The sequence below is a fragment of the Heterocephalus glaber genome, unplaced genomic scaffold (genome assembly GCF_053883595.1).
Source record: "Heterocephalus glaber isolate CG9 unplaced genomic scaffold, H.glaber_assembly_v1.0 deba00001481, whole genome shotgun sequence".
Classification (NCBI taxonomy): Eukaryota; Metazoa; Chordata; class Mammalia; order Rodentia; family Bathyergidae; genus Heterocephalus; species Heterocephalus glaber.
In genome coordinates, this window is record NW_028258317.1 from 17448685 (window position 1) to 17466194 (window position 17510).

A 17510-nucleotide genomic window follows, 5' to 3' on the forward strand; every position below is an offset into this window, starting at 1 on the left:
TTTTAAATGTTATTTTTATTTTTTTAATTTTTATTTTTATGAGTACACGTTTGCAGTACCTAATGATCACATTCCTCGTGGGGAGTTGGTACAGGTACATAACACACTCTTTTTACACCTTTCTTTTTTCTTTCCCTCTTTCCCTCTACTGATCTCCCTCCATCTCTTGGTTTCCTTCCCTTTTGCAAAAGACCTGTCTCCCTGTTTCCTATTATCTATCTTTTATTTTGCTGTTTAATTTATACTTTGGGTTTCTCGTAAAAAGAGAAACCATGTGATATTTAAGCTTGAGAGTTTTGTTTGTTTATTTGTTTGTTTGTTGGTCTGTTTGGGGTTTTTTGTTTTTGTTTTTTTATATTGGTACTTTTTTTTTTTTTTTGGTACCAGGGATTGAACTTGGGACCTTGAGCTTTCGAGGCAGGCAATGGTACTACTGAGCTAAATCTCCAGCCCTGTTTTTGTTTTTTTGAGACAAGCTCTCCCTATTCAGGCTGGCTTTGAATTCATAGCAGTCCTCCAGCCTCAGCCTCCCAAGTGTAGGGATTACAGGCATGTGCCACCACTCCCAGTAAGTTTATGTTTCTGATTTATTTCACTTAACATTATAGTCTGAAGGTGCATCCATCTTCCAATAAATGACTCAAATTTATCCTTAATGGCAGAGTAGTACTCCATTGTGTGTAAATACTACTTTTTTTTATTGATTCATCTGTAGCTGGACATATAGGTCATTTCCAAGATTTAGCTATTATGAATTACGCTGCTATAAATATGAGTATGTGTGTATCATGTAGTAGGATGAATTTAGCTCTTATGAAAAGATATTCAGGAGAGGTATAACTGAGTCAAATGGAATTTCTAGTTTTAGTTTTTTGAGAAATCTCCATACTGATTTCCATAGTGGTTGTACTAGTTTATATTCCCACCCAAAATGTAGAAGGGTTCCTTTTTCCTCACAGCCTCACCAGCATTGTTATTATTTGATCTCTTCATGATGGCTATTCTATCTGGAGTAAGATGGAATCCCAGTGTTGCTTTAATTTACATTTCTCTAAGCGCCAGAGATATTGAACATTTTTTCATGTATTTATTGACCATTTGTACTTCTGAGAAGTGTCTATTCATTTCAGTTGCTCATTTTTGTTTGGATCTTTTATTTTGGGGAATCTAACTTCTTTGGCTCTTTTTATATTCTAGGAATTAGTTCTCTTCCAAAGAATAGCTGGTAAATTTTTTTCCTGTTCTGTAAATTGTGTGTTCATTTTGTTGGTTGTTTCCTTTGCTGTACAGAAGCTTTTTTTTGGTACCGGGGTCCAAAATTTGGACCGGGTCCTTGCGCTTTCCAGGCAGGCCATGGAAGCACTCAGCTAAATCGCTGGCCTCAGAACATTTTTAATTTTATATAATACCATTTGTTGATTCTTGTTGTTACTTATTGTGCAACTAGGACCTTGCGCTTTCGAGGCAGGTGCCAGACCCACTGAGCTAAATCCCCGAAACTGGGGTTCTGTTCAGGAAGTCCTTTCCTATGCTTACGTCTTTGAGAGTTTTACCTATTTAATCTTCCCACAGATTAAGTGTTTCTGTTTGTTTGTTTGTGACAGGGTATTACTTTGTAATTCAGGCTGGCCTTGAACTATGTAACCCAGGCTAGCCTGGAACTCACAGCAATCCTCCTGCCTCCCAAGTGACCATGACTTGCCTGTTTCTGTTTTAATATTTATTTTTTATTTGTTTGTTTTTGTTTTTGTTTTTTGAGACAGGGTCTTACTATGTAGCCCAGGCTGGCCTGGAACTCATGGTGATCCTCCTGCCTCAGCCTCCCAAGTGCTGGGATTACAGGTATTCACCACCACACCTGGCTGTTTTAATATTTAGGTCTTTGATTGACTTTGATTTTAGTTTCATACATGGTGAGAGATACGGGCCTAGTTTCAACCTTTTACAAACAAATATCCAGTTTTCCAGTACCATTTGGTGAATAGGTTATCTTTCCTCCAATGTATGTTTCTGGTCCCTTTGTCAAAGGTCAGATCAGATGGCTGGATATGCCTGGGGTTGTTTCTGCATCCTCTAGTCTGTTCCATTGATCCACATGTCTGTTTTTGTGTTAGTACCATGCTGTTTTTGTCACTGTAGCTTTGTAATATAACTTGAAATCTGGGATTGTTATACTTCCTGCTTTGTTCTTGTTGCCCAGGATTGCTTTTGCTATTCTGAATCTCTTCTGGTTCCATATGAATTTTAGGATTGCTTTCTTGGTTTTTTTTGGGGGGGGGGTTGTTTTGTTTTATTTTTGCTTTTTTTGGTACCAGGGATCAAACTCAGGACCTTGCACTTGTGAGGCAGGCAGTGGCACCACTGAGCTAAATCCCTGGCCCAGGATTGTTTTCTTTAATTCTGTAAGGAATGCTGTTGGTATTTTTATTGGGATTGTATTAAATCTGTATATCGGTTTTGGAAGTGAGGCTTTTTTTTTTTTTTTTTTGAAATAGGGTCTCCCTGTGTAGCTCAGGCTGGCCTTGAACTCTTTAACTTACTATGCATCCCAGGCTGGCCTCAAACTCAGTGATCCTCCTGCCTCAGCCTCCTAAGTGCTGGGATTACAGACATGCACCACCACACCTGGCTAGTATGGCCATTTTGACAATATTGGTTCTGCTTATCAAGAAACAGGGATATATTTCCATTTGCCGATGTCCTCTTCTATTTTTGTTTTAAGCAGTGACAAAGTTTATTTGAAAAAGTAAAAGTGAAGAGTGAAGGAGAAACTGGCTCTGCAGAGTGAACTTGGGCCTAGTAAAAGAGGAAAAAGCAAGATAAAAGAACACTCTGGAGGGACGGGCATGGTGGAGCACACCTGTAATCCCAGCTCTCGGGAAGCTGAGGCAGGAGGATCACCAGGAATTTGATGCCAGCCTAGGCTACATAGTGAGATCCTGTCTCAATAAAAAGAGTGCATCCTAGGGGCCGGGGATTTAGCTCAGTGGTTTTACAAGGACCCAAGTTTGATCCCTGGTACCAAAAAAAAAAAAAAAAGAGTGCATCTTGGAGTATGAAGGGTAGGCTATTGGGAGGAAAGCCATGATAGCCCTCTTCTGTCTTCTCCTTCAGAGTACTATAGTTTTCTTTAATAGAGGTCTTTCATTTTCTGTTAATTCCTAGGTATTTAATTTTTCTTGAAGCTATTGCAAATGGTATTGTTTTCTTAAATTTCTTTCTAGGTGGGTTCATTATTGGTACACAAGAATGCTATAGATTTTTGTATGTTGATTTTGTATCCTGTTACATTTTACTTTGAGATAAGGTCTCACTAAATTGCTAAGGCTGGGATCTCATAATCCTGCTGGCCGAAACCCCCAAGTGGCTGTGCTACCACATGGGCTAAAATTTAATTAAAAAAAAAAAGTCAAATAATTTATCCAAATCTGCATAGTAAATACTCAAAGTTTAAAGATCAATCGAGATAATTTCAAACTGTGCTTTCTCCGTTATACAAAACCTTTCCAATTTTATCTAGGACTATATAGGTATTTGTATCATTGTTTGAAAAGCAAATTCCTTAAAGGCAGAGAAAAAACACACTGAACTACACCTCAGCCCCTCCCAATAATTTTTTATTTTTGAAACAAGGTCTTGCTAAATCGCTGAATTGCCCAGGCTGAACACTGGGCTTTCAATACTCCAGACTCAGCCTTCCAGAGTATGGGAATTACAGGTATGTGCACCACCACACCTGGTTTGCTTCTTTCTTCCTTCCTCCCTTCCTTCCTTCCTTCCTTCCTTCCATCCTTTCTCTCTCCCTCCCTCCCTCCCTCTCTTTCTCTTTCTTCCTTCCTTTCCCCCCTCCCTCTCTTTTTTTTCCTTCGTTCCTCCCTCCCTTCCTTCCTTTTTTATTGACGTAGCACACAATTGGAGTAAGTAGACCAGTTTACTGACAGACTGTGATAGAGCCTAAAAAATCTGAGATTTCTGGAACTTCATCAGGTCCAGTCCATCCAACTGCTCCTTAAAACAGGCTCCAGATTAGCTGGAAATCCAAACCCACTAAATTCTGCAAGTGTCCTGTTGTGCCATCTACCGGTATTTTGGAAGCATCGATCTCCCCTGGCGTATTTCCTGGGGGCAGTTGGCGAGGACTCAAGAACTAATAAAATTGCAGAACAGAAGTAACTGACACATAGTTGACTCGACACCTATACAAAGGAAAGGAACTACTTTTCTCCACCAATTGCAGGCGTTCCTAACTCCATACCAAAACTTATACTTGTAAAAGACACAGTTCTTGGCTGACTCACCTCCAGCAGCTATGAGGCAGGCGGTGGAACCACTGAGCTAAATCCCTGGCCCTCCACACTTACAAATACAACTTACTGCCTATTCTAGAACCCGACCTGCCCACACAAGGTAGGCTTCAGAAACCCCACAAACCTAAAACACCACTGCCCAGATTCCCTTATTTTCAGACTCCTAAGATTCCTTGCACTACCTTGCAAATCCCACCTACCTTCCCCTTTGCAAATGCACACGTGCTAACCTAGACGTCCCTACAAAGAGTCAAGTTCCCTCTGGCAGCTCAAGTCAGTAAGAAAGACTCGAGAGAGCCCCGGAGGGTTCGACTTGCGCTCTGGCTCCCCAACCCCGCCCTAATCCGGGTCGGTTTGGGTTTGCAGCCAGCCGATCAAAGCCCCGCCCTTCGAGACCTGTCATCATAGAAGCCGCACGTGGCTAGGGTGGGACCTCAGCGACCTGCAGCCATCACTTTGTCTCCTAGTCGTCCAGGCCGCTGCCACCAATCAGAGTTAGCGGATCCGGTCTGGAGTGTGAGCGCTGGGGTGAGGCCAGCGAGAGAAGTGGTGGGGGAGGACAGCCTCTGAGATGGGAGGGGGCTCGAGGTGGAAGGGGTCTGGCTGGGGGGAGACTGCCAAACTGGACAGCGAGGGGCGTGTCCTGGTGAAAGGCGGAGAGACCAAAGGGGGCGGAGCCTGGGGAAAGCGGAGGATCCTGGGGAAAATGCAAAGAATAAGAGAAGGGGCGGGGCCAGAGAGGGGTGGGGCCTGGGCTTCAGAGGAGGATCCTGAGGGATTAAAGAAACGAGGAAAGGGGACTAGCCGGGGAAGGTGGGAGCTGGGACAAGGGAGAGGGTGGGACGGGGCGTTACAGGGGCGGGCCAAAGGCGCGAGGTTTGCAGGCCTAGGCTGCAGCTCGGGCTGCTTAGTAACTGCCCCTATCCACTACCTCCTTAAGTGCAGCGCAACCCACGGAACTACAGGTGTGGGGCAGGGTATGCGGAGAAGAAAAGTGCGCTTGGGCAGACCTGAGGAGGTGGGAGCACCGTTAGGGAAAAAGAAAATCTCCAGGCTGTTGAGGGGGCCATAGAGTTGGGGGAGCAGTTATGGGCTCAGTATGTGGGCTAGAAGGTGTATTCTCCAGGGGCTCTTGGAGGGGGAAGGTCAGGAGCGCTTCGTGGAGGTGGGAAGTACAATGTTAGGGGGCAGGTTTGCTGTCTAATGTGAAGGCTTGGAGGTAACACATGATAGAACTGGGATTTGGAGATGCTTTGCAGGGAAGGGGGTTTATTTGATGGAGAAGGGCTGGTGGTCCAAGTTGTGGAAGGGTCAGAGGGCTGTGTGGAGGAAGAGGGGATAGGACTGTGGCCACTGTGTGAAAGGAAGTGGTTGTGGACCCTAGTTTAGGAGGGAGAATTCCCAGTACTTTGAGAAAGTAACAGTAGGGCATTGTAGGGGCTCCAAGAATACATTTGTGTCTGTGTTCTAAGAGTGAGGATGGTAGAATTAGTGGGGTTAAAGGAGCTAGTCTGGCATGCTCCTGGCTGCTCAGCTCCTAACTCCACCTTCAGGCCTGGATACTCAGGAGCCAGGCCCTGCTTGCCACCAGGACTTATGTGACTGTCTCCTTAGTCTACTTTGGATTTGTGGGGCTAAGACAGGGATTTCTTCCCCTAACTGGTGTCCCTGGGGACCCTCCCCCACAGTGTTTGTGTCAACCCCCCACTCCAGTTCCTGTTCCTCCCAGAAGCCTCCCTTGGTCTCTGTCCCCTTCCCCCACTTTGCCCTGCTCTTATGCACTGGGTGTGTTCATTTCCCACTTCCTTCCTCACCCTGGGGCCTGGCCTGGTCCTTGCCTGACTAAGGATGTAAGCTCTGCTGGGGACTTTGTACTCAATGACCAGCGACCCCAGTAACCAGCAGCAAAGCTCAGATCCCACCCCACTATTACCACCAAAGTCTGCCAAGTGACTCCCGAGTGACTGCTAGCCTCATTTTACCACTTGCCAGAAGCTGATTTTGCTCCCCACTCTTGTCCCTCTCCTGGGTGGGAAATCCTAGGGCCTTCAGAAATTCTGGGCTGGGGGAAGTGGTGAGGAGTATTGAGGGTCTTTGATGTATGTTTTGAGAGGTGGCTGCTATTGATACTTATTTTTTTTTTTTTGGTAGCTGGGATTGAACTCGGGCCCTTGTGCTTGCACAGCAGGTGGAGAAACCACTGAGCTAAATCCCCGGCCCAAGGTGGCTGCTATTATAAGCTCAACCTGGGAAGGGACGTGAGGGTCCAGTCCCACTGTGGGAGGAAGAGGGAGTGACACCCCACCCTCCTGACTTGGAGGCTCACTGTCAGAACTGAGACTAGAATGTAGTCCTCTTGGGGGCTTCTCTTGTTCCCTGAGGGGACTTGATGTAGTGCCCAAATTTCTTTTTCCCTCTGTTGGCTGGGACAGGGTGGGAAAGGGCTGCCTTCCACACCGTGACTGAATGAGTGTGACAGTGTTGCTGAAAAGGGGCCCCAAGCCAGTCTCCTCACACAACCACCCAGTAGCTAAGAGACTGGCTGGGGGGGGGGGGGTTGCTGAGGCCAGACAAAGCCGTGGGGTAGGGTGGGGTAAAGGAGGGAAGGCTAAAGTCTTTCGAGGAGGAGCTGATTTCTATGGCAACACTGCTTCCCAGACAGTCTATCAGAGAAGGAGGGCCTAGGGCACACTTGCTCCAGCTTCTTCCGGACTGGGGCGTTTTGTGTAAGTGGGTGGGGTGTGAAGAGAAAGGACGTCAGTTTGCTCTGCTGAAGCTGGAGTGTAGTGTTTATGCTTTGGCTCAGGGGTTAGGGCCTTCAGATGCTTGAGTCCATCCTCTGAAATGGATTCTGTGTGAACAACAGCCTTTAGAATAATAAGGCCAGAGTTCCAGAGGTCTTCAGTAATCACTGTTTTTGATTTGTTTTGTTTTTTTAAACAGGGTCTTGCTATGTAGTTCAGACTGTCCCTGAACTCACTCTGTAGTCCAGGCTGGCCTCAAACTTGCAGCAATTCTTCTGCCTCAGCCTCCCAAATCCTGAGATTACAGGTGTGATCACTGTTTATACAAACCCTTCATTTTGCGAATTTGGAAATCTATGGTCAAAGAGACTATGTTTCCCCAGGTCTCATAGAGAAGAAGCAGGAATTAGAGTCCAGAATTCCTTTATTCTAATAAAGGAAGGCATAAATTGTGTGTATGTTTGTGCAGCATGGTAGCGCACACCTGTAGTCCTAGTACTCAGGAGGCTGAGGCCAGAAGATTGATGTGGATTGGAGACCACCCTGGGCTACATGAAGGCCAATCTGAACTACATAGTGAGACCCTGTCTTAAAAAACAAAAAATCAAATAGACAAAATTGTGTGTCTGTGAGGAAAAAGGGGAAAATCAATTGAGATAACTATTAAAAAATAAAAAAGCAAGGTAAGAGTTTAGGACAGCCACATAAGGCCTCTTGAGGGCCAGGGATTTAACTCAGTGGTTCTGCTGCCTGTTTCGACAGCACAAGGCCCTGAGTTTGATCCCTGGTACCAAAAAAACCTACAAAAAAACAAAAAAGTCCTCTTGATTGTACCATGCTGGTTTCCTGTAGTACTGAAGCCTGGAACATCTTTGATCCTTTCCCCTGAACTATTGTCCATTGATATTTGTGGATAACTTAAATCCTAGACCTATGGTGGTAATAGTAATACCAAACTGAAGATTGCTGAGGGATTATTTCTTTTCTACAGTGTTTTATGTATATGTTTGTTTTTGTTCTTTTGTTGTTTTTTTGTTTTTGTTTTGAGATGATTTTGGTATGTGGCCTAGGCTGGCTTGAACTGAAAAGCTACGTGCCTCAGACTCTTCCTCCAAGTACCAGGATTACAGGCATTTGCCACCATGTCCAGCTTCCTACAGTATGTTATGTCTCTATCTGTCTTTCCTACTAAGGCAAACAGGCTCTTACCATTGGTACTGCAATTTTATTCAGGGTATTGAAAATTTTCTTAATCCCTTAATTTTCTTAATTCTTAATTCCCAAGGAAGTAAGTCTAAGGGAACCGGGTTATTTTTCAGGGTTTCCCCCCTCATCTGAGGTAAGGAAAAAACCTAGAAGAAACGTTGCTTGTTTCTCTGAAGTCTAGAGCACAAAGAGGAAGTAGGGGAAGAAGAGACTCTTTTCACTGTCCACTGACAACCTAATGGCCCTGGGATCACAAAATAGGGAATGCAGAAACTAGGGCCCTTCTGCCGCCTGCCTCGCAAGCACAAGGACCCAAGTTCGATCCCCGGTACCAAAAAACAAACAAACAAACAGAAACAAGGGCCTTGAGCATTATTAGAATAACTACATGAGAATGGGCTTTCCTTCGTTTGGCTCTGGTGTTTGCCTCCTGCTTCTATGGATGCCAGGAAGAAGCCTGACCATTGGACTTACTGACAACCTGTCTTCCTTACTGACAAGTTCAGAGGGCAAGGTAGACAAGAATTATCCTTTTTTTTTTTTTTGGTACCGGGGATTGAACTTGGGACCTTGCACTTTCAAGGCAGGTGGAGGAACCACTGAGCTAAATCCCCGGCCCCAAATTATTCATTTTCCTAGGTTGCTTCTAAAACAGCCCCTCTAAAATATGTCTTTGAATGGCCAGTCCTTGCAGAGGTTTCCATCTTGGCCATCTAATGGATAGGATGACAGGGGTTTGGGCATGTTGGTTCTGCTGCCGCTTGATTTGGCTGGATTTGGGTTGCGCCTGGGGCCCAGTGGCTTAAGGCAAGGGTGGGAAGTTTCAAGGGAGCCGTGAGTCATGAGGATAAATTCCATTACAAGAGTTGGGTTCATTTCCCCCACTCTAGGCAGAAGCCCTCCTATCCCACTTTGGAGGGCAATTTGCCTCCTTGAACTCAATTAAAAGGGATGGGGCAGGTTGATCTCAGAAAAGGAGTTTAGAAACACAGAGAATGATGCCTAGGTCCCTGAAATGAAAATGTATCCCTGTATCAGGAAACTTTGGGGCCCCTCCAACACAAGCAAAAGAGTATCAGCTGTAAGAAAAGGAAAATACCATTTCTTAGCACAGATAAAAATAGGGTAATACTTTAGGTCTTTTTCTTCTGCCCTGGCACGAAGGAAGCTTCCTGGGGACTCTAAACAGTCCTCTGGCTCTGAAGCTGTAGCTTGGAATATGTGAAGAGAAGAATGGAAGTGGGTCATTTGGGGTAGGGTATGGTATGAGAAGAGCAGACTGACTTTGGGGGTTATCGAACTGTCTATGAAAGCTCTGAGGCTTCCTATTAATCAGTCTCAGAACAAGAAGGGTGGGGGGAGGATTGAGAAGTGTGAGGCCTACACCTTTGAAAGGGTTAAATGGTAGCTCACAGAGCTGCTTTGGACTCGGGCAGAAGAGAGGTTAAGGAGATGGGCGGGGCAATCTTTGTAGGCCTGCACCCTTGTGGACCAATAGGTGTGCACCTCTTGGGGAGGGCGTGACTCACACTTAAGGTCGCCGGGAGGCTGGCCTCTTCTGGGCCAATGAACATGGTTGCAGTTTGGGAGGTGTGGCCTAAGGGGGGCGTGGCGGCGGTGGCAGCCGCGGCGGGGGTGGTGGGGCGCTGGGAGGGGCGGGCGGCCCCATCAGCTGGTAGGAAATGGCCTGTGAGTCAGAGGGGCAGCGGAGTCGGCGGCGCGGAGCCGGGGCGGCCCCGGGGAGGGACTACGCGGGGAGGGGCGCAGCAGCGGCTTGGGGACTGCGGGCTCCAGGGCTCGCTGGTATTGCACTCGAAGCAGATCAGAGAAGAGTCTAGTAGAGCAGGGCTCAGCCCGAGCCACCCTTTGTCTGGGTTGGGGGCCCGTGGCAGGGAGGACCAGGGATCTGAGGGGAGGGACTGGGACGGGAGGAAAGGGTCCGGAGCTGCGGCCACCACAGCGGAGCCAATTTAGTAGTGGGGTGAGTGTGTGCTAGGGGGAAAAAGCAAATCTCCGAAGCCACTGTAGGGTATGGGGCCTGTCCCAGGCTGTGGGAAGGAAAAGAGCGAGAAAGGACCTGGGAGGCTTAGCAGGGGTTGGGGGATCGTCCAGAACAAGGAGTCCAGGAGCCAAGGTGAGTCTGCCGGACTTAGTTTGGAGGGGTTGCTGAGGTCTGCTCCTTCTCCGCCGAGGGTGGAGGGCTGTAGATTAGGGGCCAAGGGGTTGGTGAGGGAGCAGAGGCTGACCTTCCTACCCATAGTGGTAGTCTGGGAACAGCCACGCTAGCTTATGGGGACAAAATATAGAGCAGCTAGCAGCAGCTCTCTCTGCACAGGCTGAGGGTGGAAAGACATGGACAGGGATTCTTCCTGTCAGCTTTCTAGGTCAGGGCAGAAATGGGTATCTTTAATATTGAAAGGAAGGAAGGAAAGAATGAACCTAAAAGGTCCACCTGTACCAACACCCATTTCTCCCACCTCCCTGGCCTAGCAGGTGTCTGAGGGTACAGACCCCATGGTATTCTGGGACTTGTTGTTTTTGCTGGGCTTGCTCCTTGGCATGTTGGGAGCTGTAGTCCTTGCCAGCCACAGCCTGGCCCAGCTGTTTTGTGCTTGCTGCTGCCTATCCCCTGCACAGAGGGTGAGGTTTAGCCTACTCTGCCCTGCCCCCCTTCAGTCCTGCCCCATGAGTCAGCTTGAAGCCATGATCTAGAGCCAGACTGGCTTGGTGGCAAGGGAGTGAGTCTTAGAGCATCTAGGTGACAGGGTGGGAACTGAGAAGCCTCTAGGGTAATGAGCAGATGCCAGGCGTGCTGGGGTCAAGTAGGGCATCATGTCATCACCTGGCTTCCCCAGGGCAAGGGCTCAGAAGGAAAACTGGAATGACCTGGAACTAGGGATATTAAGAAAAAGGCCCTTCCTGAACCTGTATGGCTTGAGTGAAGGACAAGAAGGGTAGAGATGAGAGTAGGTTGTATGCTCAGAAAACACTGCCATTAGTGTTCTGCCTATTCCAGTTACCCCACTCACCACAAAGGACCAGAATTTTCTTAGGGATCTCAATTTATTGAGACCTTGGTGAAATGGGGAGGTGTGGGATGCAATGATAGGAATAATTGGTATAGTAAAGCTTTTCAGTCCCTGAGTGCAAATGTCTTCTTTCTTCTTTCCTTCCATTCCCATTTCTGTTGTTACCAATTTTCCTTGTACAATTTCTGCTCCTTTCATCCTGGGAGCTTTTCTCTGCACTGTCAGGATTGCTGCTCAGATTTCCAGGACTTGCACTCTGTTTTTGAGCCCTGCTATTTGCTTTCCTCTGTGCTTCGAATTGTGCAGAGGAGCGGGGCACTGATGTCACCTCAGGAATCCTGTGGTCAGTCGAGGAGATGCTCCGAGGATGAACACAATTGCCACTGGATTATAGGAAGTAGTGACATTGCCATAGGTGAGGTCTTAGAGGAGGGAGAAATGTTTATGATCTAGAATGGAGAGCAAACTTTCTGGTTTGTTTGTTTATTGGAGGGGGAGGGTGCTGAGGCTCAAGCCCAGGGACATGCTAGGCAAGTGATCTACCAGTTTGAGAGGTAGTCTTTCTGGAAGAGATGGCATTTGGCCTAGTGAAAGAGGATGAATAGGACTTGAATAGATACACAAAGGGTACTCCTTGAAGGGGAAAGGGCATTGTAAAGGGCAAGTAGCACAAGCTACTGTCCAAAGGAGGAGGCTGACAATGGGGGCAGTTGACCTTCAGCTTGACAATTGCCTCATCCTGGTATGGGTTCCTGACAGTAGACTAGTCTGTGAGGACTGCCTTGTACTCTGACAGAAACAAGGTAGTTTGGGTTTTGGGGTTTTTGGGTGTGGGAGCCCTGGCGGAGGGGCATAAAGAGATAACCTTAGTTGCTTCCAGTTGTCTGCCTGCTGCTGCCTTATCTCTAGTTTGCAGGGCTTAGCGGGAGGTGTAGGCCCTGTGTCTTCCGCCAGTGCCTTTTCCCCCAACCACTTGTTTTTGATTGGATTTGTTGTCTCTAATTAAAAAGACAGATTGCTGGGGGGAAATTGGGAATTCAAGGATGAAGGGCTGGCTTCGAGCTGACCTGAGATTTGTATCGCCAAGGAGTATGTGATGGGGTGTGACTATCTACCAGACCTCTGTCCTTAGCACCCTGAAATGGTACTTGTCATAGGGGAAGGAGTTGTGCAACTTGGTGGCCTTGAATAGGAAAGCTGAATTATTTCCCTGCCCATCTCCTAGCTGGCACTGTCTCATGGATCTTGGCAATAGCTCATCTTCCTGCTCATTCAGGCCAGGATTCCACAAGGTGGTGGTCCTGACAAGTGGTTCATGTTGCCTCAATTTACTTCTCACAACCTTATTACATTGAGCAAAGACCTGCCTTTGTATGGCTTCTCAAATAGCCCAACTCTATTGCCTGGGCCCTGAATCCTTCTCTTTCTGAAGAGCTCATCATGTGGGAGGAGGATGTCCTGGAATATACTTTTAGCTCACAATTGAGGAAAGGTCATACCACTGCTTCCAGGGATCCCGGGTTATGTCTGTTTTTCTCTCCTCAGGGTCCAGCTGAGCCCAGGAGTTGCACGGAATGGTGGCAGTCACCTTGCCAGTGCAGCAGGCATGGAGCAGACAGCAAGCTAAGGAAGCAAGGCATCAGTCAGGAAGAGGGGACATACAACTAGGCTTGAGGCCTCTTGATCGTGGTAGGTGCCAGGAAGGGGGGGGGGAGGGTCCAGTAAGAAACCTGAGCTAAATGCATTACTCCCTCAGGAGGTCTGAGAGGAGCCTCTATACTTGGTTAATCCATCTGGGGATTTAGATACTTTTACCCCCAGAACCCCTCAAGGTCACCTCTTCAGGCTAGGGGAGGGTCTGAAATTAATCAGGAAGGAAGAAAAGTCACTGATTCTCCTGACCACCTTTACTTCTTTTCCCTTGCACAGATGTCACCAGGCCCCCCAGCCCAGGCCCAGCATAAAGGCCTTGTTGGGGGGCCCCCCTGACCCAAGGTGGGCTTCATGCGCCACGTGCAGGTGGAGCCGTCTCCATCCTCAGAGCCAGAGGCTGGCCCTTCACAGCCTCCAGTCAGACAGGGGGCCCTCCAGGGTGGCCTGCTCATGGGCTACAGCCCAACAGGGGGGGCAGCATCCCCTGGGGTCTACCAGGTATCCATCTTTTCTCCTCCAGCTGATGCCTCTGAGTCTCATAGGGCTCTGAAGTGGCCAGCCCCACCCACTGAGGGTTCCCGGGAGACCAAGAGAGGCCCTGGTCTTGGGGCCAGAGAGGGACTGCCCCCTGAAGAACCATCTGCTGTGGGGCTGCTGGGTCCAGAGGGACTGGGGCTGGGACTAAGTGTGGCCAGCCAGCATTTCTCCCACCATGGCCTCTGTGTTGTAGAACACGGAGGTAGTGCCACCTCACCTTGGACTGCAGGGCCCCAAAGTCCCTCCTGTCCCCCATCAAATGCTTCCTACAATACTTTGCACACCAGAGACTGGGCTTCCCCAGATCCAGGGGGACAGGGGTCCCTTGAGGATTCTCCAGGGTCAGCCCCTTCAGGCCAGCTGCACACACTTGACACTGATTTGCACAGTCTTGCACAAATAGGGAGTAAGAGCCCAGTGGCTAGGGTGGACAACGGGGGCAGTCCCTGGCCTAGGGAGTCCCCTGGCACTGCCAATGGGCACAGTCCCGAGCACACACCCCCTGGCCCCGGACCTCCAGGCCCCTGCCCCACCAAGCGAAGGCTGCTTCCTGCTGGAGAAGCCCTAGATGTCAGCTCTGAGGATGAGGGGCCAGCCCCTCGGAGGCGCCGGGGAACCCTGGGCCACCCTCCTGCTGCCAACAGTTCTGATGCCAAAGCCACACCCTTCTGGAACCACCTGCTGCCTGGGCCCAAGGAGCCTGTTTTGGTAAGCCAATAGAGGCACTTATCTACTCCCAAGTGGATATTTATGTGGCTGATGGTGGAGGCCTGTGGGAATGTTCCTTTGAGAGCTACTGATGAGCCCCTGACCCAGGATACACCTGGCCTTCCTCAAGTCTCTTTTATCTCCATAGGACCCAAAAGATTGCAGTCCCATGGTGAGGAGGCTGAAAGGTGCCCGCCACCTGAAGCTGTAAGTAGCCAGCTTTTTCCTCTACCTTGTCCTTCAGAGTAGGGGCAGAAGTCTGTGATCCTCTTCGCAGTACGAAAGTAGGGAACCCAGGGGAGGAGACTAAGATAGTGGCAAAGGATGGAGCCGGAGGATGTAAGTAGGAATCCCAGAGTATCTCAAGCCAACCCACTATGTGTCCTCTCCCCAACCAGGAGCTCCCTTCGAAGCCTCCGGAAGGGCCCAGGCCTGCTGAGTCCCCCCAGTGCCTCCCCCATTCCCACCCCTGCCATCAGCCGTACCCTGCTGGGCAACTTTGAGGTAGTTACTCTTTGGGCTTTGTGATTGAGGGGTCTTGGAGGAGTCGGGTGGTGGAGCGTGGCTCGGGTGGATAAGGAAAAGAATTGGCATCTCCCTCATAATGTGTTTTTCCCATGCTAACACCAGGAATCATTGCTTCGAGGACGCTTTGCACCATCTGGCCACATTGAGGGCTTCACAGCAGAGATTGGAGCTAGTGGGTCCTACTGCCCCCAGCATGTCACGTTGCCTGTCACTGTCACCTTCTTTGATGTTTCTGAGCAAAATGCCCCGGCCCCCTTCCTGGTATGACCTGACCCCAACCAGTAGTTCATCAGGAAGAGAGGGGTAGGGGGCAAGAGGTATTCCTTAGATGTTCCTCACCCAGGAGTGATTTGGGGTCAAGTCGGGCAAAATCTCTTGTGGGGCAAAGGCAAGTCTAGATGAGAGATTGTGGAGAGACACTAGTGTTCAGGGCTTAGGGCTCTCCTAGTGCCCACACTGACTGCTGGTTCCATGGTCTTCCCAGGGGGTCGTGGACCTGAACTCCCTGGGGAGGAAGGGTTACAGTGTGCCCAAGGTGGGCACCATCCAAGTGGTAAGTTTGCCCTGAGGAAATGGATATGGAGAGAGAGGAAAACAGGCCCTAAGCCCTACCAACCATGACTGTCCTATCCCCAGACCTTATTTAACCCCAACCAAACTGTGGTGAAGATGTTCCTCGTGACCTTTGACTTCTCGGACATGCCTGCTGCCCACATGACCTTCTTGCGCCATCGCCTCTTTTTGGTGCCTGTGGGTGAGGAGGGAAATGCGAGCCCCACCCACCGCCTCCTCTGCTACTTGCTGCACCTCAGGTGAGGATAGTCCCCAGGAACAGCTGGTGAGGCCCAGGTATCCTTTCCCAAATGCAAGTTCCATTCCCTGAATAGCATCTCTCTTTGCTTCTCTAGTTCTGGATTCTGGCTTTTTTGGTACTGGGGATCAAACTCAGGACTTTGTGCTTGCCAGGCAGACAAGGCGCTACTGAGCTACAACTCTGCTCCCTTGGATTCTGGCTTTGATCATATTCTCTTCTCTCAGGTTCCGGAGCTCCCGCTCAGGCCGCTTAAGCCTGCATGGAGATATCCGCCTGCTTTTTTCCCGCCGGAGCCTGGAGCTGGACACAGGTCTCCCCTATGAACTGCAGGCTGTGACTGAGGCCCCTCACAATCCACGTTACTCACCTTTGCCCTGATTGCCAGTCCTCTGAACCTAGGTGGGCCAACATCTTGCCTATCCTGCCCATCCTGGACAGAGTAAACATGCGGAGAGATGGCAAGATCCCTTTAAGGCTTGTTAAAATCCTTGCCACACTCATGCTCAAACTGATGGGTGAAGCTTCTGATCCTTTCACACCCTGCCCTACTTCCGGGTACTCCATGTGCCTGTCCCCTTCCTTGGGTTTTCCAGGCCAGCTTAGGTAGTAGGCAAAAACCAGAGCTACCCTAAGATTGTCCCAAGTTCCCAGGCAAGTCATGCCAGCATTGCCTCCTTGTCCTGGGCCAGGGACCACTTATTATTTTATTTATTTTTAATTTATAATTTATTCAAATTGGATTGCCTTGGTAACCTCCCAAACCTGATAATTGGCATCACCCCTCCTTTCCCACTCTCAGATATTGCTCAACCTCAGAAGTGGAGTTAAAGAGGCTGATGTGGGGGCAAGGGGAGAACTGCTGTCACTCAGCTGAGTGCAGAGGGGTTACTTCAGAGGGACTGAGTCACTTGCCAAAGACTCAGCTTCCCCTGTCCTTCCCTATTCCCTCCATTCCCCCTACCCTCTAACCCATCTTTGAAAGCCAACTTTGTGTGTGTGTGTATGTGTGTGTGTGTGTGTGTGCATGCGCATGTGCATGCACATGAGCACAAGCTCATGTTTGTGTGGTGTGAGAGAAAGTGTGTATGTGTGAACACATGCAGGGGTTAACCACCCTTCACCTAGGGCTCCAGATCCAGTTATCCCCCTTCTCCTCCCTGTGTTTCTTTGCTTTGGGGTCCTGACGAGGAAGGTGACCAGGCACAGAGTCAGGGCCAAGGACTGGGGTGCCTCCTTTCACCTGGCCAGACTCTGACCCACCTACCTCAGCTGGGGTGAGGGGCACCCCTCAAACTCAGTTATGTGGTTCCCAACTACCCCATTCTCCACTTCAGACTCTACCAAGCCTCAGCCCTTGACTCCTGGGGCTAGGCTGAGGGGAACAAACATTTGCTGAAACTTGAAGAAAACAAAACAAAAAGCAGGAAAAAAATTGTACGTGGTACTTTTTTAAAGAAAAATAAATAAACAATAAATTCTTGTTTGGAAACTTGAACTAAACTCTACTCTTCTGTTGGAGAGATCTGAAGAGGTCTGGAGCTGGGACTCTGCCCTTTCTCCTAGGGAGCAGGCATTAACCCTGAGCCCATGAAGTATTCAGCTAGGTCCTGGGGATTCTTCGATCATGGTCTTGTTCATTTCCCGTAATGAGAGTGCTAGGATAAAGTCCAGCTGTAGGACTCGGTGGATCTGGATTTATTTTGTTTTTAAGTACTGGGAGGAATTGAACCTGAGGCTTTCTCACTGAGCCAGATCCACAACCCTTTTTGTTTTTGATTTTGAGACAGGATCCTGCCAAGTTGCTCAGGCTGGGCTCAAACTTGTGATCCTCCTGCCTCAGCCTCCCGGAGTGCTGAGATCACAGGTGTACACCACCATGCCCAACTAGATCTGGGTTTTTATACTGGCTGTTAATGATTTTAGGGCACTTTCAGTGCCTTTATATATAAAATGAGGATGACTATTATATAGGCTTCTTTAAAGA

The 17510-nt window shown here is 48.8% G+C and overlaps 1 protein-coding gene across 6 annotated transcripts; it reads left to right on the forward strand.

Annotated features, from left to right (window-relative positions):
• Positions 1 to 4656: 4656 nt before the first annotated feature.
• Atosb (atos homolog B) lies at positions 4657 to 17027 on the forward strand. 6 transcript variants are annotated; one of them, XM_021251492.2, is made up of 9 exons: positions 4657 to 4835; positions 12832 to 12975; positions 13216 to 14184; positions 14333 to 14391; positions 14583 to 14688; positions 14815 to 14973; positions 15197 to 15265; positions 15349 to 15524; positions 15751 to 17027. In XM_021251492.2, the coding sequence occupies exons 3-9, from the start codon at positions 13291 to 13293 to the stop codon at positions 15902 to 15904; spliced, it is 1617 nt and encodes a 538-aa protein (XP_021107151.1). In that variant the 5' UTR covers positions 4657 to 4835; positions 12832 to 12975; positions 13216 to 13290; the 3' UTR covers positions 15905 to 17027. The 6 variants fall into 6 exon arrangements, with proteins under 6 accessions (XP_021107151.1, XP_087040427.1, XP_021107152.1 ...); XM_087184301.1 differs by having other exon boundaries at positions 4739 to 4823; XM_021251493.2 differs by lacking the exon at positions 4657 to 4835 and adding an exon at positions 5177 to 5325.
• Positions 17028 to 17510: the final 483 nt, after the last annotated feature.